Source organism: Lepidothrix coronata, unplaced genomic scaffold (assembly GCF_001604755.1).
Source record: "Lepidothrix coronata isolate B3197 unplaced genomic scaffold, Lepidothrix_coronata-1.0 Scaffold52, whole genome shotgun sequence".
NCBI classification, from domain to species: domain Eukaryota; kingdom Metazoa; phylum Chordata; class Aves; order Passeriformes; family Pipridae; genus Lepidothrix; species Lepidothrix coronata.
In genome coordinates this window covers 5,256,009-5,281,855 of record NW_016690232.1, presented here as the reverse complement: position 1 = coordinate 5,281,855, position 25,847 = coordinate 5,256,009, and the positions used below count along the sequence as shown (strand labels likewise).

General features: G+C 51.4%; 1 protein-coding gene across 1 annotated transcript in view; it reads left to right on the top strand.

Annotated features, from left to right (window-relative positions):
• Positions 1-15,006, top strand: part of LOC108497751 — a 26,613-nt gene extending 11,607 nt beyond the window's left edge. Inside the window, exons 5-7 of the mRNA XM_017815652.1 lie at positions 131-231; positions 12,875-12,971; positions 14,888-15,006. Of these exons, the coding sequence (XP_017671141.1) occupies positions 131-231; positions 12,875-12,971; positions 14,888-15,006 (317 nt within the window). The remainder of the gene's footprint in view (positions 1-130; positions 232-12,874; positions 12,972-14,887) is intronic.
• The last annotated feature ends 10,841 nt before the right edge of the window (positions 15,007-25,847 follow it).

Below are 25,847 nucleotides of genomic sequence, written 5' to 3'. Positions count from 1 at the left end.
GGTAAGAAAGAGAAAAAAGGGAGCTGGCTGTTTTTGAGAGGAGCATCCCAAGTTTGACGTGGTGCATATGGGAAGTTGCCTTTGATACTGAGCAGAAGTGCTCAGCGGTCCTACTTCTCTCTTGTTCCAGGGTGTGCATTAACATGCTGCTGGCCTGCTGCCTTCATGGGAGTCTTGGAGGAGGAAATGCATCAATCTACTGTGACCTGGATCCTGTGCTCTGGAGTTCAGGTGTGCTGCTCGTGTTGATTTTCTGCCGTGTCTCATTTTCCACAATGCTGTGCCCTGTGCCCTCTTCTGTATCTCACATTTATATAAAATACCAGCATATATATATGTGTTCCATTTTTCTGATGTGTGGTGGGCCCCTGGCCTATGTAAAGCTGGCATGGTAGAAGGGACATAGCAGTTAATCATAAGGAAAGTTCCATATCTGGAGAAGATTCAAGTACTGTCTTAAATCTTCGCACCCTGAGAAGAATGACATTTAAAATCCAGCATCCAGCCTTAAGCTCCTCACAGCTGCCTGTCAAGCATGGATGGGAGAAGGTGGGGTGGGTAGGTCTCACCACATCACCTGTCTCCCCACTACATGTTCCCTCATAAGTGGTTTTGAAGGGCACTTGGTTCATGCCAGGACTTCATGGTGTGCCCAGCTGTTGCTCTGCCTCTGAGCTGCTTTTGTATCTCCTCTGAGCTGTTCCTGCAGCTCCGAGCGTGCCACTATCACCAGCTTTTCCTGCCCCTCCTGGGTGACCTGAGAGCCTTCCTACCCCTCAAACAGGGGTGCTTTGGAGCATACAGAGTTTGACATGGTCTAAATAAAATTTGGAGGAGCAGTTGAATGCAGTGAGATGCTTTTTGTTTGCTAAACTCAGGAGGAACAACTGTCAAGAGGCAACAGGCTGTCCCCAGCTGGGGTTGCTGGAAATACTGGAAACTTCTGCCCAGAGCAAATTAGGCAAACACAATCCTCATGCCCTGGGGCTTCTTCTGGGTGTTGTGCCTGGATTATTGCCCTGGGAAATGGTGAGTGTGGCTGTTAAAGCTGGAAGGGGGATCTTGTTCCAGCTAGAATCAGTGCATCTGGCTGGGGAGAAACTCCTGGACACTGAGAACAGGGAACTGCTTCCCCTGAGCTGCCATGTTCCCTCTCCTGATTTAAAACCCAGTCAGCAGCTCAACAGAACTCTGTTTTTCCTTGCTGGATATCATGTTTTGCATCTTCACTACACTTAAGCCACAGGATTAATACTTCTGTACATGACTATAAACCTGATAGAGCCCCCACTGAAGCACCTGCCTTTCCAAGGAGCTTAAGTACTATTTTTTGAAAAGCACTCCAGTGATCTTTGGATTCCTGTGGAGCTCTTGAGTATGTGTGACCTGAGGCTTTGGTGGTAGGAATCCAATTCTGAAAAAGCCTGGAACTTGATCTATGGCTGTGTGAGATGCAGGAAGGCTATGGAGACACGGGAGAGATGATGGCTTGTTATCTAGAAGGGCTTCAACATTGGACCATATCCATGGGTGCCCCCGTGGTGGGTCCATCCATCCCATAGCAGACATGGTCACGGTCTCACCGGGCACTTTCCACCACAGGAAAGTGCAAATTCATGTTGAGCTAAGGTTAAATATAAGCGGTTTTGCTAGTTTGAAGAGCCCAAAATGTTGAAGTAAAAAGTGTTGATGCCGATGGGATCCATCCATCCAACACTTGTGGTGGCTCTGCTGTGTTCACACAGCTCCAGCTCTTGGCTTCAGGTCTGTAGTTCTGGTCTTGTTAGCACAGGATTTTCATACAACCATAGAATGGTTTGGCTTGGAAGGGACCTTAAAGCTCATCTAATCCAACCCCCTGCAACGGGCAGGGATACTTTCCACTAGATCAGGTTGCTCTAAGCCCCATTCACGCCTGACCTCGAATGTTTCCAGGGATGGAGCAGCCAGAGCTTCTCTGGGCCAACCTGTGCCTCACCACCCTTATTGTAAAAAAAAAAAGTCTTCCTTATATCTAATCAAAGTTGGTTTTTTTGGAGGGGGATAAGTGATGGAAACTTGCCTGCATTTCATGTCAGCCTTCCTTGGCATGTTAAAAATTATTTTTTTATTTGCTGTGACAGTGGGAGCTTAAATCAAATCTTAAATAGCCACAAAAGTGTATTAGTTGTGGAAGTCCCTGCTTCCTGGGGCTGGGAGGCAGTACCATGGCTGCTGGAAGGGACCACCACATATTGCCAAATGCACAGAAAAATAGGACCTGAGACAAAGTAAGACATTGAGGGAGCAAATCTGCTCTGAGCAGCAGGTCTGTGAGCCCTGTGAGTGCTGTCAGTGGCAGTGGAGCATCCTGTGGGCAGCGTTCCAGCTCCTGGCTCTGGTCCAGGTCTGCCTACTGGAGTAATGTGTTAGTTGGTGAAGGCAAATTGAGGCGTATCAAAACAGCTCACAAACTTGTATGTAGTTAAACTTTGTTTGGCTTTAGTTGAAAAATGGCCTTGAAGCCTGAATGTTTATTTTAAAGGAAATCTCTCAAGCCATGTTTCGGTATAACTTGGTTTCCTTGGTTTGCACTAAGGGGAGAGAGGAGAAATTACTTCAAAGCCAAATTCTGGTGGGTCTTGGTGCCCTGCTGCCAAAACTGGCTGGAGGGCTGACGCTCAGAAAGCAGAGTGACCTTTGCAGAGAGCCAGATGCTGCCTGTGAGCTGAGCTTGCCAGGGGAGAATAAATTACCAAATATACTGCTCTGGAGAGTGCGACGGAGCTTGCAAGGAGGCAGTGCCAGCACAAAAGCTGAGGGATGTGGGTGAGGATTTAGTGTCGTGATCACAGCCTTATGCACCAGCTACCTGAGGCTTGGCATGGCCTTTTGGGTGCTTCCTTTGCTTCGTTTTTCTTTCCTCCCTAAAAACGAGGGAGGGAGATGGCATCAGTGGAAGCTCCCTCTCTGCTGTGGGAGGCAGATGCTGCTCCAGCTGCACACCCAGCATGAGTGTCTAGAGCTGTGCTTCCAACCTCCTGGGCTTTGCCATCTCCTCTCCTCTCAGTCCCAATGTCCCCTGGGGGGACTCTGCGACAGAGTTAAGGCTAAGAATACCTTTTTCCTTTCTAATTTTATTTTTAGACCCAGCCCTGACGGTACAACATCAGAGCTGCTGCCGCTGCCCGAAGGCTGACTCAGACTGGGCTGATGCCCAGGTGAAAGAGCTCATGACTCCACTCCTGGTGTTTGTCTGCCATGGGGAATGATGTCACGGCCCTGGGCTCATCAGCAGGCTTGGGAGAGGACACCCCCTTCCCTAGCTGTGCATAGGGTACATCCCGGTGGGGACAGGCGCTCTGCAGTCCCTGTGTATCACTCATTCTGCACTAGGTGGGGGAAAATCACATTCCCTGAAGGCAGGGGTGGCCAAGGGCAGCAAGGATGCCTTGACTGCACCAAAACCAGCTTCTGTGGTGTCTCCACTCAGCTCAGACCCAGCACCGGCACCCCTGACCCCCTTGCTTGGGGCTGTAGGGTGGTCATGCTGATGGTGGGAGGGTGTCAGGACCTTGCTGCAGCATCTGTTCTATGCTCCTAAGTAAGGAGGCTGCCAAGGAGCATCCCCTGGAGGAAGGGGTGTGTGGGGGTGACTGGGGGGGCTGCTCAGTTTAAATCTTACCAAGCAGCTCCAAGACAGAGATGTCAAACCCAGTAGCCAAGCGTCCCCCCAACATGTGCCATCACACTGTCCCCTATGAGAAGACCTGCAAAGCTGCAGGACCTGGACAAGGCAGCCTGTTCTCTACAGGACTCCTCTCTGGATCAGAGAACCCCCTTTCTCTTCCTCCTCCAAGCCTTTAATCCTAAGGGCTGGTTTGACTCCCTTTTTTGTCAGGGATACCAGTAAATTTTTACCCATTTCTTACTGACTGGGTGTTTTATAAAAAAAGTTGTATCTCTCACTACTTGGACACCACAGTAATGGCTGTGAAAACCTTCTGTTAGTTTATCTGGGAAGCCCTGGACTGGAAACTGTACATTTGGGTTCAGCTCAAAGCTGGGCCCCAGTGAGACCCACGAGCTCCTTGGCTGTGACATACCTGATTTCTATTCCAAACTAAATGACCATGGATGCCAAGACTGGAGAGTCCAACTCTCCAATCCTTATTTAAACTAAGAATTAAGAAGAAACCATAACTTTGGGAAATGTATCTCGAGTTATGTTTCCTGGCTTTTTTTACCCCCTTGAAAGCAATAGAGCTTAATAGAAAATGGCTTTCTTGCAGGTTTTTGTGGATCACGCTCTATGAAAGGGCAGGAATAATTCTCCCTGCCATAAGAAAACCTGCATTCAGTGGTTAAAACCACTATTAGAAAGAGCATCCTGAGCTATTAAATCCTGCAGGTTTCAGGGTAACTCCATTGGCTGCATTGCTATTGCATCTTGTAGGATTTTCCCACAGGGTACATACAGTTTTTCAGGGAGCTTGAACCATGTATACCAACACTCAGGCATCTACAAAATCCAAAAGAACATAATTTCTTCTCCTATGTGATGGGGATTTTATCTCCCTTCAGCAGCAGGAGCTGGTCCCATTGCTGCAGACACTCCAGTGCCTCTGGGTCCCAGCACAGCACCTCACCCACCAGCCTTGCACCCAAGCACACAAACTTGCCCCTCCTGGGTTACCTCGAGCCTGGAGGGGCTTTGGCTGATGCCTGGAGGCTCTGAAGACAAAAGAATTGAGTGAAACGCAGGTGGCAGAGAGCAATAGCAGAGTTCAACCTTTACTCTGTGGGGTTTCCCTTAACTAGGAAGGGAAGTCCTGCTCCGAGTTTCTCTCTGGCAGCCAGCATCAGGTCAGCCTCACTTTTTCCCGCCCCCAGTTTTTGCTTTTGTTCTTTGTCTCTATCTTGCCATCCCTAAAGGGCAATCACAGCCACTCATGCACAGGCTGGGGGGAGCCCTCAGTGTGGACGAGATTGCTGCAGCACTCACAGGCCAGCTGAGCAGAGAGCTCTGTGGGAAAGCAGGCTCCAAACAGCTTAAATGCTTTATCCCAGGGCGGGTGGACAAGGCATTGATCCCTTCCAGCTCTCTGTCCCGGTACCTTCCCACGAACTACCATAGATTTTGCATATTTTTTTTCCTCTGCTCTGGCTTCTTTCATGTTTTTCTCCTATATCAGGCAGTGTAAGCAGCTCTATTTCAAAATAACCAGCAAATATCCCGATCCCCTGAAATCCTTGTGAAAACTCCTGGTGTTCCCTGTACTAGAGATAAGGGACATCTTCCCAAGCAGTATGTGAAAGCCAACTTATGGTTTCTCTTCGGGGCTCCATTGCCTTCCTTGATTTCTACTGCATGACAGCGCTCACAAAGCTCCCAACTTGTTATTTATCAGGGCTGGAGCCTCTGGTGATGACAAAAATCGGAGGTTTTTCTGCAAACTTCCCCAGGCAGCCACAGCTGGTTAGTCAGTAAGGGCTCTGTGCACGAGTTCATCCTGAAGTCGAGCAGAGCTTCTCTTCCAATTTCCCTTCCTATCCTTCACCCTCATCCTGTTTTTCCTCTGGGAGACCTGTTGTAGTGTATTTTTTTTTTTATTCCCCCTGTATCTAGGAGATTTTGATTTGGCAACCATCCAGGAGAGAAAGGACTTGCAATTGCTTTGTCCTTTGGTGAGGTGGGTTATTGTGACTTCATGGTTTGCTGTAGGGAAAGCAATTAAGAGGAAAAAGTCCCACCTGTGACTGAAAATGGACTTCTCGTTATAAAAACATCCCCGGGTTATCTCTGAGGCTGGTGCAATCTTCTGCATTCTTCCTTTTCCATTTTTTTCCCCACCTTTAGTATTTATTTTTTTTTAGCTCTTCTATTTATTTCCCAGGTCCTTTGCATTTGAAGGATACTTCTTCTCCCCTTCTGCTTGGACACCTGCAGATGGTACTTTGAACCCCTTAAACCCTGTGTGCTGGAAACGCTTGGATACTTCCAGAGGCAGAATCCAAAGGTTTTGGAGAGCTCTGGGGTAAATGAGCTGAGAGGTGGCTGGTGCAGATGGGTTGGGGACCAGCAGAGCCAGAGACACTTTATATTTATGGGGTGTCCCCACTGGTTGGGATCCCCTTGATAAGGAAAGATCATGCCAACAGGCTGTCAAAGTAAGGAGGTGCCACATATCCACAGGTGAACTGAAGAAATTCTAACAAATGGCAGGAAAAATTGAGGGGGGGAGGTCAGAAAAGGGATGAGAAATCACAGGGTGATTGTTTCTGTAAACACATGGCTGAGCGTTTGCAAATAAAAAGGCTGATGTGAAAAACCTTAGTACCTTTCTCAGACTAGGGCTTAAATAGCATTACAGGGATTTGGTGGGATGCACTTGTCCTGTAGGTGAGCAAGGGGCTGGGAACAGGCAACTTCACTGTGAACAGCTTAAAAGGGGTGAAACTGGTGGGACAGACCTCATGTGAGTTAGAAGGAGAAAGTAGGTGAATGTGAGGGACTCCTAAAACCCAGAGTACCTCCAGCTTGGTGGTAAATGGCATCTTAAACTCCACCATCAAGGGATACAGCAGGACAGGGCTGTTCAGTTCCCTGGGTGTGTTAGTGCAACACCTCCTTTCTAATGGTGATGAGAGCTACTGGAAAAGCTGTTCTTTTGGGCTTGATTTGGGCTAATAGAGCACAACTGGCTGAAAAGAGTGGAGGGTAATTTCAGGGAGTAAGTAATGAAATAGCAGAGCCCAGAATGCCACAAGAAAGGCAGTGAGAACAGCAGAGTAAGGATAATGGGCTGCAAAAATCTCAGGGAATCAGTAGGTAGCATCTCTAAGGAAGGTAATCCAAGGGCTTGAGGAGCGCAGGGGAGTTGGCAATTACTTCAAGTGACTGCATTAGGGGCACCACAACAACCCATCTGGATGCACAGGAAAAAGAGGAAGATGATACAGAGACCTCAGACACAAAAAAGAGCTGCAGAAAAGGGGACCTGATGCCAGAGACATGGAAACAGGGACAACAGAGCAGTGGCTGCACAGCTACGAGTTGGAGATGCAAAGGTGTGGAACAAGCTCCAGTGGGTTGTCCATTTTAAGGGTGGGCAAAACCCTTTTGTAAATGCATAGGAAGGAGGGGGGCTGAGGAAAGCCCTAGCATGTTGCTTAAATGAAGAAGGAAAACTAAGGGATTCACTGTGGAATTCACTTCAGCCTTTCCTTGCACCCTGCTGTTTAGGACAGGGTGATTAAACTGGGCAGGAGCCCAACTTGGACAGGGGAGAGAAGACCTTCCAGGGTATTTAGAGCAGTCAGGTGTGCTAGTGTTGGCAGGACCTGCTGAGAACCCCCTTGGGCGTACTTCCAGAGCTAAACCAACCTTGGAAGTGTTCAGGGATTTTCCAACGCTGCAGGAGCCCAGGACGGGCTGGGATCTGCAGCAGGGCAACCCCAAGAGTTAGAGGCCTCAAAACAGGGAGCAGTGCAAGATGTTATTAAGCAATCAGTCTGTAAGAACCTGAAGGATAATGAGGTTAGAATGTGACAACTGACATGGGTTTGTCAAGTGAAAGTCAAGTGAAATGAATGTAATTTTCTCCTCTGACAGGATAACTGGGCAGGTGGATGGGGAGCAGTGGTGGATGGGAAGGAGCTTGGCTGGTGGTGTGGGGCAAGCAGCCTCCGGAGGGTTACCTGCTCTGCAGAAAGGCTTGGGGACATTGGGCTGAGCCTCAGGGGGAGGTGAAGAGCTGATCCATCGCACAGGAGTTAAAACAAACACCTCAGCGCAGGATGCCATCAGCTGCTTTCTGAATTTCCCCCCTGTGGTAATGCCTGTATTGCTGCACCTTGATGTGCTCACTTGTGTGTGTGTCCCCATCCTGCAAGGACCAACCCTGCCCTTTCTAATTCCTCCTTCTGGTTCATCAGCCTGTCCCAACCACCATCATCTCTGCTGCAGTGGCTCCTCAGCCTTGTGGTGGGCTGCCCTCACCGGGGGCACGTGGCCATCACTAGCTGCTGCTCTCCCCCACCCCATCCCAGTCTCCTAGTTCAAGACTGAAGGGCAGCCCTGCCCTAAAAAGCAAACCTTTGCACGACTTGACCAGGTCATTTGTCACGGTGCTTTTTTTTTTGTCTCCTCTGCCCTGTAGCTCGTGCTGCAGCACAGGATCCTCTTCCACCTTGCATCTCCAGGGACTGCGGTCCTGCCGTGCTCATGGCACGGCTGCATTTGTCTTAAGGATTGACCCTTCAGTTATTATTAGCCTCATGGTCACCTCCAGCACCGCCTGTCATGATGAATCAGAAATAGAATCCTCTCTGCATCACAGTCCTCGTTAAACCGACCATCCCCTTCTACCTGCTGCAGTCTTCACCTCATTATAACTCCATTACCTTTAGCAACAACCCCATTACCATCCATTATCTTTCTTATCTCCTTTACAAGGCTGTTATTTGCACCTCCTCCTTTACAGCCATCCCCTCCTCAATTACGATTCCATTATCTTTATTACCACCCCATTACAGTCATAATTATTCCCATTACAATTTTGAGATCTGCATCTCCATCCAGACAAGTCGGTGTCTCCATAACCCCATCACCAGCCTCTCTTGCTCAGTGTTCCTCATTGCCTTCATCCACCTTCCCTGCACTCGTAACTATCTCCATACCAATGGTTCTATTCTAATTATTTTTCATTATGGTTTTATAGTCTTTTGCTGTTATTGCTTCCTTTATCAGCCGTTCTCCTCTCCCTGAAGTATCATAGTTGGAATGGGTACAGGGGTGGGAGCTGAGACTCAGGTCAGTGATATCATACTGATTTGCACCAGCCCTGAGCAGGTACTTACACCCCATCCCTGTCCTCCTTTGCAATTCCAGCACTTCATCTTCATTGCAGCCCTAATTACTGACGTTATCTTTCCGTTATCCTTCAGCTCATCTCCGTTGCAGCTTCCCTGGCTGGCATGATCACCTCCGCCAACCGGTGGTGCCCCTCCTCCTCCTCCCTCGGTGGAGGAGCATCCCCAACCCTTTGAGTTTTCCATACCTAGAGCTGGACAATGGCTCTAGGGACATTTTTTTTTCTTTTAAATGAAAAGAGTATCTGTGTGATATTAGTAGAAGCGGTTTTCTTTCAAAGACTTATAAATTCTTAAGGTGCAGCCCAGAGCACTGCATCCCAGAGGAGCTGTGGAGTTTCCTTCCCTGGGGATACTCAAAAGTCATCTGGAGATGTTATGAGTAATGTGCTCCAGGAGTCCCTGCTCGAGCTGGGAGTTGGACTAGCTGACCCCCAGTGCTCCCTCCTGACCTGAACCATCCTGTGATGCCCTTGGTGTTGCTCTCGCTGTAGTTCCAGCTGTGTGCCCACCCCAGGCTCTGCCAGACCTGCCTGCGCTGCCCCCACACCACTGTCATCTTCCATAAGCCACCCTGGGAACTCGGGGGCAGCCCTTGGAAGCTTTTTCATCAGCAGTAAGAGGAGAAAAAAAGGCTTCTTGGCTGGCACAGGGTGGGTTGTACCCTTTAAGGTGCCGTGGAGGAGTAGGGTACCGTGCTATCCCCTATATATACTCAGCTATCCCGTATATAGCCCTGGTGCAGCCGAGGACAAGTGCCCTGCCAGCGGGTCTGGTGCCCACACTCCTCCAGAGGACAGTGAGAGATTGGAGTGGTTACAGAGAGAGTCACAAAACTCCCCAAGGATGGGGAAACTGCCAGCTCTAGAGAGCTCGGGCTGCTTAGTTTATCACAAAGATTGAGAGGTGACTTCATGGCTTCCTATAAGAACTGTCAAGGCAGGGAAATACTTAAGAAGGTACTAAAGAGCCCTTTACGGCGGGGAAAGGCAGCGCGGGAGCGATGGCCGGGAGCTGAGGCAGGCAAATTTGGATGAGTGATGCACCGTGTGGGGTTTAAGTGAGAGCGATGCCCATCTCCAGGAGACTGCGAGGGGGGTGTGATATTTCTTACATTCCTAAACCTAGCAGAGGGGCCGGGCTGGTGGCAGCTTGCAGGTAATTAGCAGCTCTGGTGTAAGAGGGGATGTAGCTCGTGTCGGAACGCCCCCGGGTTATTTCCCACAATCGATAAGCTTCGTAAATAATGCATCCCCCAGGGGGAAAACCCGCTGCTGCCTTGCGCTTATCAGATTTTGTACTCGTTTGGCTTAGCAACGCCAAGAGGGAATAGGGCTCAGAGGGAAAAAGAGGCTATAAATGAGTACGGGGATGTGTGGGGTGGCCCCGGCACAGCCAGGGAGCTGTGCAGCCCCCGCCGAGATGCCACTGGGGAGCCCCGGGAGGGGAAAGCTAATTAAAAGCTAATGAAGGGGGGTGAGCTGCCATGCAGGGGCAGAAAACAGCTCCCAGCACCACACTGTGACCCCCCTGCAAAACTTGGGGGAGTTTTTCCTAATTCTGGCTTGGTTAAACGCTACCGAAGAAAGGGAGATGAAGCAGTTAGCATCTCTCTCCTATTATTTGTTTGCTTTGCTGCTTGCAAGGGCACCTGACAGAGCTGAGATTGGTGCAAACCACGGGGCAGTGCCCTCCCTGAGGGAGGGATAGCTGGCACTCTTGCTCTGCCACTCCCACAGGGATTTGGGGAGAGCGTTTAAACACTCACTGATGCCCTCTCCACATCTCGGAGAGGGCCTGGGGAAGGCTGAATGTAAGACAGGGTGGCAGGAAACTTAAGCCCTTTTGGGGTCAAGGAGAAGGATTTGACTGAAGAATTGAGAAGCAGCACCAGGATGGAAACCGGTGCTTTTGGGTTTAATCTGTAGCCACAAGTTTAATTCATCTTAAAAAGAATAGCCTGGGGTTGCCTGAGAGCAGAGGGAGAGCTGCTTGCCTGCCACGACCTGCCACCTGTACTCTGGGGTTTAAAGTAAATAAAAGCAAGGAGCTGGCAGGAAGCAGGCAGTGTGGTGGAAAACACCTTTGGGATTAAAACAGCCCCCTCAGTGGGTTCGTGCTGCCCAGGCTGCTCACTGCACAGCCGAAAGGTTTAGTAAATTAAAAGAAAACACAGGTTTCCTCGTTGTAAAACACAGAGTTACGAGGGGCAGTGGAGCACAGAGGTTCTTATGAGCTTCAAGGAGATGGAAATTTTTGGCCAGGTCAGTAAATAATCCCAGGGTTGAAGCGAGGTAGCACCGTTTTCCACAGAGCCCCTTATAAGGGGCTGATCCCGCTGCTTGGCAGCCCACACTCCCTATCAGTGGGTGATTTCCACCCTGCACGGACAACCTTGGACTGCAAATAATCCATCACCTCCTGGCTGGGACCCGGACCGGGCAGAATGGCTTTTATCACCCCCTCGTTGCAAACCAGTTGCAAAGGGGAGCTGGGGGTGCCGGTTCTCCAGGAGGGAGGTGCTGGGCTGTGCTTAGGAGCGAGCACGCTGCAAACTGCCGGGCTGAGAAGGGAGTGCCTTGGGGAGTCTTTAACTGCAGCTCAATTACATTAGTGATACACCAGCACACCAGCCGAGGGGATAATTTACTGTCTCCAGACAGATGCTTTTACTCCTTGCAACAAGACAAACCCAAAAGCCAGCACGGCCCCATGCAGGCGCCGCCCGCGCTGGGGACTCCCGGTCCCCAAGCATCTCCAACGGGTCAAGAGCTTCTGATCTTTCCTTGCAAAGCATCAGCCCCAGGGGCTTTGCTGATAAGTGTTTTTCCATGTGTGCCTGGCCCAGGATTACCCGTGTAAAGCCCTACCTGTAGGGGTAAATTAATATTTGCTCAGCTGCTCTGGAGGGGTTGGGTTTGCTCCCTGCTGCCCCGGGGAGGATGTTTTTTTGAGGTGGGATGGATGCTCGCCGGTCTCCACCAGCTGGAAAGCTTTGCTCTGGAGCTTGGCTGCTGGATCACTGAGTTGTTTCATGGTTTAAATTTCAAGTTTTGTGGGGCTGGCACCATCTCCTGGTCTAATTTTGCCCCTAAACCACCACAGCAAACCTCAGCAGCCGCTCCAGGGATTTAACCTTGCTCACCTCTGGGAGATGCTGAACTGGGAGCAGTGTTGCACTGCAAGGGCAAACAGGAGCCAGCACATCCCCATCAAGGTATGTCTCCACCTCCAAAAAAATTCCAGCTTTCCCAGGCTCATGTGGCTGGGGCTTGTTAAAGCTTTCCATCCCCCCCCAGGGCTGCTCTGGGAGCTGGAGCCCAGATGGTCTGAACAGATTACTGCAGCCTCCTGGGCTATCCATCCCGGGCACTTTGGCAGGCCTGAATTTCCTCCAAATGACAAAAATAAATAAAATCTCTCAGCATTAAATGCTGGGAAGCCCATGAAAAAGCTGTGTACACAATGAAAACAAATATATGGTTAAATAACCTCTCTAACAGTATTTCTATAAAATGCCTCTCTAAATAACGCCAAGTGAGAGGCTCACTCCATCCTGATTAACCTCAGTTGGGGAAGATTGTCTGCATCAAATCATTACCATCAGCCGATTAAAAATGAATTAAACTGAACGGAAAACAATTCCCCAAACGTCCCTTCTCCTTTCCAGTTCAGGGGCAAAATAAAAATGGCATTAAACCCTAAATGCTCCAGAGCAAACGCAGCACTGAAGTCACCCCAGCCTGAGGATGAAGCAGGTGATGGGGACCTGGGATAGGGTGGGATGGAATTGGATGGAGTGGGGTAGAGCGGGGAGGAATGGAATGCTTGGCTGTGGTCACCCCATGAAGAGGCACCAGGACCAGGTGTAAGGGTCATAAGGCATAAAGGGGATGCTGATAAGGATTGATTAAAACAATCCAAGCCATCCAGTCCCTTGCCACTTGAACAGACCCCTTTTTTTTGGACTCAGCTAAAGTGACTTTTTAACATCTCTCACTTATTTTCGTTTTATTTTCAGAAATCCCAGCAGACCCTTGGAGTCAATATATCCAAAGGAAAGTGTGAAGTCATGAATCTCATGTGTTGGCTGGATAAATCCATTCCAACAGGAACATGTTACAGCACTGAAAGCCAACAGGAGATGCTCTTTCACGGAGCAAAATCCCATCCCAGTGTATTTCCAGAGAAAACATTCCCAGCAGCATCACTGGTGAGCACTGAGGAGAGGGAGATAGTGGGCAAATCCTGTGTTTGGTACTCTGCACCAGCACCCTCTTTTCCAAATGGAGCAATCTCCGAGGGAAAGCCCCCAAGTAATGGAAAGGCCTCAGATATTCCTTCTTTGACTTATTTTTTAGTCATTCCCATTTTCTCAATAACTTTCTCAAAACCTGCATAGCAATTGTTGGGTCCCATCAGCATCCAGCAGGTGCTCTGAGGTCCTCTCCAACTTGGCATTGAACAAGAGTCATCCTAAGCTGGAACAAATAAGGAGAAAGATCCCAAAACTTTGGATGTGAGGGGGTGCATCCCCTGCACCCTGAAGTTGTGCTGGAGACACTGCTGCAGTGTCCCCATGGTCCCCTACAAGAGCCAGAGAGTTCTGGATCTCAGGACAGGCCTCCTGGCAAGATCCACATCCCCAACACTTCTTGGACACAAACCCACATGTTATGAAGGACAGTCTAATGACTAACTCTAATTCCTAAGAGGAGTATATCATCCAGATTATTTTACTTTTTGGCCTTCACTGAGTGTCTGTGACATAATAAAGAAGAATAATTGACAACCAGAGACCTGCCATCCTGACACTTTAATGACAGCCTATTTTGAGACACCAGAACTGCAACTCAGTGGTTCTAGAAGTTGTAAAAACTGCTGTAAAAACCAGTCTCTGTCCAAGCAGTTGTAAAAACTTGTCTCCAATAATGAGGGGGCACGACTGCTGCTGGGTTCCTTGGCATGTGGGTGTCCCTGGGATGAGGTGATTGTACCCCATCTCCACAGCACCTAACCCCATGGGATGCATGGGAACCCAGTGGCTGTTGGGGAGGACAAAGCAGCACCAGGGTGGGCTTTTTGTCCACCCCAGCCATGCTGTAAAGAGAGCATTTAATCCCCTTGCTAGTGACAGAGAGGGGAGTTAGCCAAGAGCAAAGCTGGGCACGGCGAGGGCTTGCTCCTCCGTGAGATGTCAAAAATGCCTCTGGAGAGGGGCAGAGCAAAAAGCACAAAATCTCCCTTATCCACAGCTTTCCAACACCAGGACATCCCAGCATCTTCCCCACAGTGCTGGCACCTTCAAACCTGCAGAAATCCCCCGCTCTTAGTGTTAACAGGAGCAGTGTGCATGCTGTGCATGCATGCATATATATTCTGGAGCACCCTTTCGGGGTGCAATGCAATTAGTAGCACAGCCCTGCCAGGGGCTCATTAAGGGCCAGGGAAGGCAGCATGGGGCTGCAGCCAGGAATTAGCACCGAGGTGCCACTCGCTTTGTTTCAAAGAGCTCTTTCGACTCGGGCCATAAAATTAATGTCTGAGCAGATAGCTGGGAAAATAAGAGGCTGTATAAAGCAACTTGGTGCTTGGCAGGGGAATTGAGATGAGTTGCATTTGGGAGACGCTGGGGTCTGATTGTATTTCTCTCCCCTCCGGAGCTGCTGAGTGCCCTGGCACAGCAGGTCCCACATTGTCATCCCTCCACCTCCGACCCCCAGCTCTCCCTGACCCTCAACTCCCCACTACTGCTCTCATTCTGCTTCTTATTAATCCACCTGGCTTTTGTCTCGGTTCCCCCATCCCTTGCACATTTGTCCAGCCCTCCAGCCACTCAGTCCTTGCTTTATTCTCTGTCTCTCGTGCCCAGCCTCTACCTTTTGCTCCTGGTTAGAGCCTTACCTATTTATATGCTTAACCTTTGCCTCTCTTTCCTCTGTCTCTTTAATCCACACATCGATCTCATTTATGGCCTCCATCACTCATTACCTGTGAGCTAATGCTGCCCCATCTCTGTGCCCTCTCTCCTAAGCCATCCTCAGCTCTGGCTCCTCCACACCCCAAGTCGTGGTGGCAGAAGACATTTTGGCACATGAGCATGAGGTGCAGGAACTCAGCATCCTCCCACCGAGGATGCTGTCCCTTCCCTGACACATTTTTTGCCCCATTTTGAGGGCTAGGCTTTGCCCTGTGCATGAGCATGAAGAAACCTGCAGTGGACAAACATGTGTGGGGTACCCAACCTCCTGCATCCCTTCACCTGTGGATGCTGGAGATCTGAGCACCCTGCAGAGGACAGTGGCTCTGGGGACAAAGCTCATTTCGGTGATGCTCTGAGGCTGGTACCCAGGGCAGCTTTCCCAAGCTTCCTGGCAGCTCAAATTCAAGCCTGGAGGATCATCAGCTAATGATCATCAGCTCAAAGCATTACCCCGTTGCTGCACCCCGCTGGCTGCTCTGGCACCCCAGCTCCATGCCTTTCCTTGCCCTCCCACCCCATCACTGCATCCCATAAAGTTCCCTCATGGAGTCCAGCCTGTAATTTTTCCGCCTCCTCTCCCTCCCCAGGTGGTGGGAATTTTCCTCTTGCTGATTCACGCCTCCGTCGCGTCACACTTTTTTTTAGCGCTGACGCTGCTGCGCTCATCCCGGGGAGAGGCTGAAACCCCAAGCTGCTGCCTCGGGGACTGGCCCTCTGCCAGCCACGTGCTGCCAACTCAGCCAAAAACCTGCACCTGTGCTGAGCAAACCCAAACCTCTCCCACTGCCGGGGTCAAACAAGGGAAATTTCAGGGGTTCATTTTCTCCCCGCTGCCCCAATCCCAACCCCGTGCTCCCAGCTGAGTCCCCGTGCTGGGAATGGCACACCTCCAGCTCCGAAACAAAAGCTTTTTTTAGTGTAAAAATCCTCTGGCTCTTCTATCTGAGCCATTAAAGTGGCATGAAAAGGTGGAGGGCCCATGGTGCATCCCTGGTGGGCTGGAGCATTTGCAGCCCTGGAAGAGTTTTGGGAAAGACAAGCATCCAGATCCCTCTGCAGGCACCTTTTTGGGGGGTCCAACAGCTGGATTGGGTGTACACCTCTGCTGATTTCTCCTTGAGAGAGTAATTGCTGGGGATTTCCCCCTTCCCTCTGTTTGTTCCCACCTCCCTCCATCCATCCATGCTCCAGATAGATCCATCTCCTATGGAGGGGTCTCTTGCCCAGCAGGACCAGCATCCCATACCACAGCAGGCACTTTCAATGAGCTTTTCCATTTATTTTCTATCCTGGGAGCTGTCTTTTATTTTTTGCTCCTGAAAAGGCTCAGGAAGCATCCTCCCACACAAGCCCCCTCCTTCCCAAAACCCCACGAATTTCAGCATCCCTGCCAACCCCTTGCCTGGCAGTAATCCTGCTTCTCACCAGCGGGGTATAGCAGGACCACGCAATGCCTGGGAATTCCAAGCAATCCAAGAAATTCCCACTCAGCAAAGGGATGCAATGGCCCTTGTGAACAGCTCAGGAGTGTCGCTGCCTGCCCAGCTCCAGCAAGGTCCCTGAGGGATGTTTCTCCAAATCCTGCATCATGGAGGAATGACTGCTGGGCACCTGGTTCCTCACAGGATGGGGATGACGGAGTAGCCTGCGGGCAAGCTCCCACTCCCGGATAGGGAAGGTGGGATGCATCCCATTCCTGCCTTGCCCTGGGATGGTGACAGTGGCACATCCCTGCAGCCAAAGCCCCTGGTTCAGTGCCTGTGCTTCAGCTTCCCTAAGCAAGATGAGGAATAAACTGAATAAGGAATTCCTTAAATAGACCTTAAATTAAATTCTTCATTTTGGAATTTCTCCTTCCTGGCTGGGGGGGCTCCGAGACGCACCCACACAATCAGGGCACCCTCGTGGGGTGAAATGAGTCTGGAAGGTCTCAGCCACACTGGGGTGCTCCTGGTGGCAAATGCTGCCTGTCCCCTGCCTGCACACTCCACCCGGGATGGGAAAATCCCACTGAGCTGCCCTGGGGCCAGCACAGCTCTGTGTCCCCCGTGGCCATCCCGGAGGATGTCTTCCCTCTCTCCTGTCATCCCGGTGAGTCCAGAGGATAATTAGCGAGTAACAAGCCCTACAGTCACAAAGTCAGGGTGGCTTTAGCTCTGCCGTGGTGCAAATTACAGGGAAATGGGGATTTTGGCATTCAGCTGCATCACCATCATTAGGCATAATCGCAAATTGCCCCTAACAGGGCTGAGGCTTCGGGCTGCAGGGAGGAAGGCTGGGGAATGCGAATACAGGAATTAGTGGGTAATTGCCAAGTAAGGAGGGGTGAACGCTGCTGGCCGGTGATGCAGCAGTCATGGGAGTGGGACACCATGGGGCATTTTTGATATCAAATACACCACAAATACATCATAAATGGAAGATTTTGGGTTGTTTCCCCCCTTCTTTGCATTAAAACATTTATTTCCGAGTGACCAGGAGGAAAAAAGGAAAGGAAGAGAAGGGTGGTGCCCACAAGCAGTTCACAGTGCCTCTGCCAGGCTGAGCCCAGGGCTGGGGCAGCCACAGCTCCCAGAGCAAAGGGCCGAGAGCTTTGCCCTCTGCAAAGAGGTGCAGCAAGGCCAGAAGACCCCTTGGGGTGTCGCTTGTTCCATCACCCACAGAGCCCTAGGGAGCCCCCCAGCTCAGAATGGAGCCCAAGCCAGCACTGAACTGCACTGATGCCTCTGATCTCATTTGGAGTGAGGGCTTTAATCAAGGTCAGGTGATGAGGAATGAGTTGCTGTAGCTATCTTGAGGATTTGGGAAGAAAATACCCCCAAAAGGCTGTTTTTTCACCCCAATTTGTTTTTTTTTTAGCTTAATAACGATGGCTGGTGTTCCCTCCTGAGCCTGCTCTGTTAGGGTCCATAGCATCCCAGACATCCCACCCTCAGATGCAGGACTTATCCCTGGATGGCTGACAGAGTCTGGGCACAGCCACGTCAGCGGCTTAGTGGGATTTGAGAGAGGATTAGACACCAAAGGGGATAACAAGAGAGGATAAAAGCTTAGAGGGGATAAAAGACCCCAGCACATTGGGGTGAGAGGCAAATACTAATTGCCTGGGGTCAGGAAGGCAGATTCCCTCCGGGAGGGTGCTTTATGGCTGTAGGCGGGACGCTGCTGGGGCCGGGCACACAGAAAAGCTGGGGTGGTCGCAGCCCTTCCCTGGAAAGAAATCTGAGATTTTTCCCCATTTTAGGCAGACAGGTGTGGAGGTTCATGTGCAAAAAGTACTCAAAATGGAAAAGAAGTCTGAAGAAAGCATCTCCAGCTTGGCATTGGCTAGTGGACCAATTGGTACCCCGGAGATTTAGATCTGTTCTAATTCCCTTGGTGTCCTGTTTAATATGACCCCAGCATTGGTACTGAGCAGGTAATGATGAATCCCACTGGTTTCTGCAGCAAGGCATTCCCCAAATACACTTATTTTAGGAGGAAGGGAGCCCATACTGGAGTGAATCTCATCAGCTCCTCCGTGCCATCTCCGCAGGTCCCACGCACACATCTTCCCTGGCAGCAGCAGGAGCAGCCCAGACACAAGTAGAGGGATGTGCTGCCTGCCCAAGCTCTCTCTGCCTCCAGGAGCCAATTTAGGGTCCCTCCCTCCTTGTCCCAGCCGAGAGAGGACTGCCCCACTGGCTGGATGGAGTGGACTATGTGCCTGAATTCAAGGAGAGGTCTGTCTGCACTGGGCACAGTGGAACCCAAACTCCTGGAGGCTTGGAAATAAACCCCTCTGGTGCCAACCCACTGTGCTCAGCGGCCTCATGTCAGGCAGTGGCTTGTTCAAAGGCCATCAGGGACAGGCTGCCATGGGCCGTTTGCCACAGCACAGGAGAGGGGTGTGTGCCAGCACCATCTGTGCGTGGTTCAGGGGGTCCCTTCTACCCCACTGGTGGTGTGGGTGGGATCCTTCCCTGGGATGGTGACTCTTGGAGGTTCACAGAAGACTGGGTGGCTTCAAATCAGCGCTGTGGGGTGAGGACCAGCTCTGGGGAAGGAGGGCAGGTTCTCCTCTGCTCTGCAACATGGTCCCTGACTGCACATGGTGGTGGCGTCACCACCCTGCCTCAAATCCCAGTGAATGAGGGAGAAGAGCATGTCCCTGGTGCTGGGCCAGGGTTTGCAAATGCAAGGATCCTCATCCATGGGCTGCTGAACTGTCTCCTCAATTCCCCCTGAACCCAGGCTGCACAGGCCCTGGGTATGAGTGATCCTGCCAGTGGCACCACACAGACGTGTGGGATGCAGTGACGGCACACATGTTCCCCCCTCCATCCTCCCATGGAAACCCGGGATAATGCCTTATTCTTCTCTGTGGCACAACCAGCTCCATCTCTGCTCTACTTTACCCAGCCTGGGGCAGAGGGGAAGAGGTCCTCTCCCAGCTCCCAAGTGATGCTCATCACAATCCTCATCCTGCTGCTTGCACAGGACCCACGTGCACAAGGCCTGGGCGATGTTAGAAATCAGTTTTTCCCAGCTGGATCTTGCTCTGCCCTTGTGGGGTCCCATATGAGGATTTCTCCTCTAGATAAGCTGTGATACAAAGGAGATGTGCAAGGGCAGGACTGAAAGACAGCACTGCTCCTACCTGAGAGCTGAAACATGGACTGAGGCTGAGATACAGATAAGTGAGAGATCACCTGGGATTTAACAGGCAGTTTTAAGACCAGATGTAAAACCCAAGCCCTCGCTATTTAGAGTCATTAAATGTCCCCTGGTTCATTCTGCAAAGGGTAGGCACATTAACCTGCTGGCCTGGCCACCCTCTGCTAACCACATCCTCATCACACCAATTCCCCTGACATTTGAAACTGCTCTTTTTTTCTAAACCTGCTGCCTACTCTCATTCCCAACCCAACATTCTGAGGCTGGGCATTTGCTTCTTGTCATTCCTGAGGATCTTATAGCATAAATGATGCTACGGAGGAAGAAGAAAAGATCTGTTATCAAAGCATCAGGGATAAGCACATCGCCATCATGAAGAGAGTAATTTCTGCTCCAATTAATACCCTAAAACTGCAGGGAGAAGCCCTCCCTTGGGAATGAGGGGCAGGGCAGAGCATCACCCCTGCCAGGGCTAACGCTGCCTGTTCTGCCTTTGCCACCTCTCCTGCCAGCTCCCATTTCCATGGAAACCTGCCCTCCTCGCTCCTTCCCCTGCCTGCACTCCTGCTGATTTAAGGAAACCAACTTTCTGCTCCCTGAGGAGTTGCCTGGATGGGCTGGAGACATGACACTGGGGCAGGCAGTGATGTCCCCCTGCCCACCTGGAGACATCCCAGCAGGACAGGCAGTGATGTCCCCCTGCCCACCAGTGCCTGGCAAAAGGCAAAGCCTGGCAAAGCTCAGGGTGGGTGCGTGCCCCTGTTCCTGCTTTCTTCAACAGGGAGGGCAGGACCCCTCCTTATCTCACCCCCTTTCATCTGCTCCTGGTTCTTTCCATGTCTGTCTCTCCTCTCCCAACCCTCCTTATCTGTTCTCCCCCTGGCCCCCTCCCCTGTCCCTCTCCCCAGCTTTGTTTACATCAGTAAAACGCTTGTCCGGGTCAAACACAGTTTCCTGATAAACACATTTCCATTGATTGCTGGAAAGAAAAAATCCTACAGAGCAGTGGATTCTTTGCTCTAAAAATCAATAGCACCTCCAAAATCCCTCTTATTCCCTACCACAGCCCTCCATCCTGGTGAGGAGAATGTTTTCTGGGGACTCTCTCAGGGTGGAGACAGCATGAAACCCCTCCTGGATGTAAGATGTGACACCTGAAGCAGATACAAGGCATAAGGCACCTATAAATCCACCTGTCCTTTTCCATGCTGCACCCATGGGTGACAATCCCCCTCCAGCTGCTTCCCCAGGCAAGTGCCTCAGTGCACTTGCAATTGGGATCCATTGCATCCTGCTTCTGCTCCCTGGGCCTGTCCAAGAATTCCCATTTCAGGCTGGAAGTCCAGGGTGCTTGGAGGCTGCCAGAGCCCCGTGGATGGGGCCAGCAGGTAAGGTGGTGCTGAGTGATGGCTGGAGTCCCACAGGCCACTAAAGCCCCTGCGATGGGGAAGCTCCTGTGTCGCTGCAGTGAGTGATTTCACTGTAAAGCCACAGTCGATAGAAAGAGAAATTTGAAGGGATTAAGCTTTTTTGCCACTGCCACAAATATGATGCTCCCCCACCGTGGTATCCTCTCCTGGAACGCATCAGGGTAGGTGGATACACACCGAGACCTCCCAGGTACCTGCAGGGTTCACTCAAGAAGCTTTTTTTGGACTAAAAATGCTGAAATATATGTAATTTACTGTGCAAAACGATGCTTTGCCCACCCATCCAGTCAGTGGTTCACCTCCTCTATGGCAAAACACACACAGAGTGATGCTGGGAAGCATCCCTGCCCAGTGAGCCTTGCCATTTGGTGTGGGGAGAAAACAAATTCAATTATAATAATAAATAATTAATGATACATAATTAACAAAGACATAAAAATGACAAATAATAATCTGGGCTAGGAAGAAACAAGCCCAAGTGCTCCATAGGGCCCTTATAAACTACCAGAGCCCTGACCCAAGGGAGCCAGCAGAGCGCTGTGTGACCGAGCATAAGGAGCCGTAATGAATTCAGAGTTTCCGCCAGGCTTTAATAAACTCATTCTGCAGAGGCTGTTAAGGGAACTAAGATGAGAGGTGAAAGTTTGTTATGGATCAGAAACAGTCTAGAAGACAGAGGAAGAGATAAAAGAGCTGAGGGGTGATGAAGGCATCCAATGGAGTGGGGAGCCTGGGGCATCTCTGGTGGGGCACTGGCCCAGAGTGGGGCCATGGGAGGTCTGCAGGAAGATGCTGCAGGCCCATCCTCAGGGGCTGGGTTGATTTTAAAGCAGAAGCTAAACCTCATTCTTCCCCAGTGCTGTGGGTATTCATTCAAAACCAGCGCTGCCTTCGCTGCTGAGGATGCTGATGGTATCTCCCCCCCCCCCCCCGACAGCATCCAGCCTGCACATCAACAGCGCAGCCCTTAACCCCCCCAAAAAGGCTGGCTTCACCCAACTCAGCCTTACTGGTGCTTACAAGCATCCTGTTGCTGGCCAGAGCCTGAATACCACAGCTCCATCATGGATTTTCACCCAGCTCCATCCTGATTTTCAACCCACCCTGGCTCAGGGGGTGCTTGGGGCTGACATGGGGACACCCCTGCCTCTCCTTGGGGTGTCAGCTTTGTGTTTACCCCTTCCTTGCTGAGAGAGCGAGGATGACCTTTCCCAAAGGCAAAACAAGCCTCTGGGGTATCCAGGAGTTGCAGGAATTGCATGGAGGAGAGGTGGGGAGGTTACACCCCACCAGCCCCCCCAGTCCCTCTTGGCTTCATGCCTCCCAGCCTCCGGTGTGAGAGCTGCAACCCCTCCAGTGCCTCCCAAACCCTGCCCTGCTGGGATGGATTTTTTAAATTGGATTGTGACAAACATTTAATACCTAATAGAGCTCACACCGGCACAGTTAATTAAGAAGGTGACTAATCCAATTCACTCGTGGGAGCGCAGGGAGTGAGGAGCAGGAGGGAGGGAGTCTGAGTGCCTGCTGGAAGGGAGCAGGGGAGGGAGCAGGGGATGGGGAAAAATGAGCTCAGCTGATATCACCCTTCATTTCATTTTGTGTGTGTGCACAAACGATGAGGGAGGACTTTCCTTCCCTGTTGCAAGCTCTGGAGCTGCTGAGTAAATGCTGAGTTGTCCCAGGATCCATGTGAGCTTCACAGGGGTACCAGCCCAGGGGAGGGTAGAAATTCATGGCATGTTGGATACTGGCAGCTGGAGGTTCCTTGAGGCTCAGCTGTAGGGATGCCCACAGCCCAAATCTTGGTTTTGTTTTAAAACACCCTCCAGGGTTTTTTCCAGCTCTGAATGAGATGCTGTGACCCCAACACTGCAGAGCATCCCCCCACTCCACACAGGACCCCGCTGTGGGACTGGTCCCAGGCACGTCAGGCTGGCAGAGCCAGCTGTACCAACATCTGTATGCCACTCACTCCCCGTCCCCCCGGAGTCGATAAATAAAACAAGTGGAGTTATTTTGGCCCTGGGGACAGGGCTGTCTCCCAGAGCACAGAGCGGCTCTTTCTCCGTCTCTCTGTGGCGCCCGAGTTCATTGTTATTCCCCGGTGGAGAACAGGACGTGGATTGAGCCGAGGTCCCCATCTGCGGCGGGCAGCCGGAGAGAGACTCTCTTCATATTAGCGCCTGAGGGCATCAATAGCGCCTTTAAATGAAGCCCCAGGGAGAAACAAAAGGTCGGAGTGGGGAAGAGCGTGTGGGCGAAGCCGAAGAGGGATGGGGGAGACAGGGACGGAGCCGGGGGAGGAGAGGAGGCAGGATGAGCTGGAGAGGAGGGCAAGGGGGGAAAGCAGAAATGAAGCAGCTCTGTCTAAACCATTTTTTCTACTGAAAACTGGGCAGCTGGAGGACCTTGGGATGCAGGCGGCAGTGCCGTGAGCGCCGGGTTCCAGGGATGCTGGAGCACCGCCCGCTTCCAGCTCAGCCATTGCCCAGCGCCACTCACCCGGCAGGGGAGAGTCCTGCACGTTAATCGGTGTCCCGCTGCAATTAGGGCTCATGAAGCAAGGCCAGCGAAAGGGGATGCTGCCTTAATAACATGACAAGCAGGTGGGTTAAAATCGGGGAGATTAAAAACCCCAAAACGACCCGAAGGAAAACCAACCAACCCGCTGGCCAGGAATGCTGCCAGGCTGGATCCAGCAGCATCCATGGGCACCCTCTGGAACCCCATCGCTCATCCCAGGGTGCACGTCAGGCAGGTGTGGGGAAGAGGAAGTGACAGCGTGGAGTAATTAATGAGGAATTACACGACCGGTTCATCCCTCCCGCGGCCAGAAGAGTCCCCAGGGTGCTCCCACATCGTCCCCCTTGCAGGAAATAATTACTTAAGTTGAAATTATTTACCAAATGAGGCAATTCACGGCGTGCTATCTCCCAGCCGTTTGCCTGGTTTACATTGTTACCACTGCTACATAATAAATTAACTGTGTAATTAAAGACAACTTTAATGCTGATGCTTTGCAAAGGGATTTTCTTTTAAGTCTCTGTGCAAGAAGAAGCAACATAGGCGTGACATGAGGGGCCCTGGCCACGGGCAGGGACAGGCAGAGCCAGGCAGGACCAGGCAGGGCACTGATCCCCCACAACAAACATCATGTCCCGTTAGTGCCAGCGTGTCCCCTTGGGGAGCCCCTCGTTTCCCCAAGGGATAAGGCCCAGATCGAAGCAAATCAATCTGTGTTTTAATTACCAGCTGCACTCTCTCCATGGGGAAGCTGAGCCGTCTGCAGTGGGAGCGGCCGAAATTGCCTCCGGTGGAGCTCCCTGCTTGTCCCCATGTTATTTAGCAGGGACATGGATGTGCTCCATCAACAGGAGTTATTCCCTTCTCTGGTGCTCAGCCAGGCAAGGCTGCAAAACCTCGTGGGGATTAGAGGTCTCATCCACCCCAAAAAAATATGGAAACCAAACAATGCACTTTAGGAATCCTCATTTTCAGCGATTTCTGCTGACTAACATGATTTCAGCCAAAAGGAAGGAAGCCATCAGAGAAACTGCTCAAGAGCTTATCCAGGAAACATTTCCCTTTTGGAGATGATGATCTAGGAACACAATGGAGGGCTCTGAGCTCCAAGGGTGGACTCCATGAGGGGCTGTGTGACTCAGGCTTTGCTCCTCCTGCAGCTCATCCATCCTGCACCCACCACGCGGCTCCAGCACGATGCTGGCAGGGCTTGGTGCAGGCAGAGCTCAGGGTCACTTTCCCTGCTTGCCATGAGCTGGAAAGCCAAAGCCCAGCCTTTCCCATGCTGGCTGTTGGTGGGGGCAGCCGTCCCCCAGCGCCTGCCTCCTGCCTCTGGCAGCCCAGCATGGCCCAAACGCATCAGTATCGACTCAGCAATCAATTTTTAAATCCCAGGCAGCCAGGCCAAGGAAGAGTAATTACACCAGCCAGCCATGTGCTCCAGCTAATGCAAACGGAGCAGCTTTCCCCTGGGACGTTGCCACATTTCCCATGGTGCCAGGCAGGCAGGGCAAGGCTGTTTTCCTTCCTCTGGGGAGGATATTTGCACTTCTGAGGCAGAGCCAGCACCCACTGGAGCATCTCTGGTCCCCAGGCACCTCTCCAGCCCTCTCCCCAGCCTGCAGCCTTGCATGATCTTAGGTGGGATCTTCTTCCCCAATGAGTGAGATGAAGAGGAGGGAACTGCCCTGGGGATGAAGGACAGAGAGCTGAAATAATTTCTCCCTCCTGTGATGCTTCTCGTGAGTGGAGGAGAAGGAGAGACACAACCCCTCACCTCCACCAGACCTCCCTCCTGGAGAACAGCCATTACCAAACGACATTCCTACACTTATAGAAGCTGCAAGCACTTCATTTTCACCACATGCTAGTAGGAGGCTACTAGCATTGTGTGGTGACTTGCTAGGGAGGACAAGTGCTGGGGCTCTGCCCACCCTGGGCAAAGAGGTGGTGAGCAGAAATGCCTTCCAAAACCCCCTTTATTTAGGAAAAAGATCCTAGAGGGGAGGAGAGAGGGGTGGGAGATGGTAGCTGGGGCGGGTTCTAGAATGTCCCAGGTCAAGCTGCCCCCAAAAACAACTCAAAAGAAAAATGTTCAGATGAAGGTCTCTGTTCACCAGACCTCTTGGAGACAGAGACTTCAGCGAGCCCATACCACCTCTGCTGTCCTTTTGCTGGGAGTTCTGGGGGGACCCAGGCCTCTTCCTAGCCCCCAGACACCCCAGGGAGTGGGGGGAGAGAATTCAGTGTCCCTGGGATTTATATCCCACCAGCAAATCTGGCAGCAACCAGCCACGGGGTACCAAACCCCAGACCCCTGGGGAGGAGGAGAGGGGACGTGTGACATCCCACAGCCGTGACACCTCCACCTGCCCCATCTTTTCCAAAACTCTGCCATC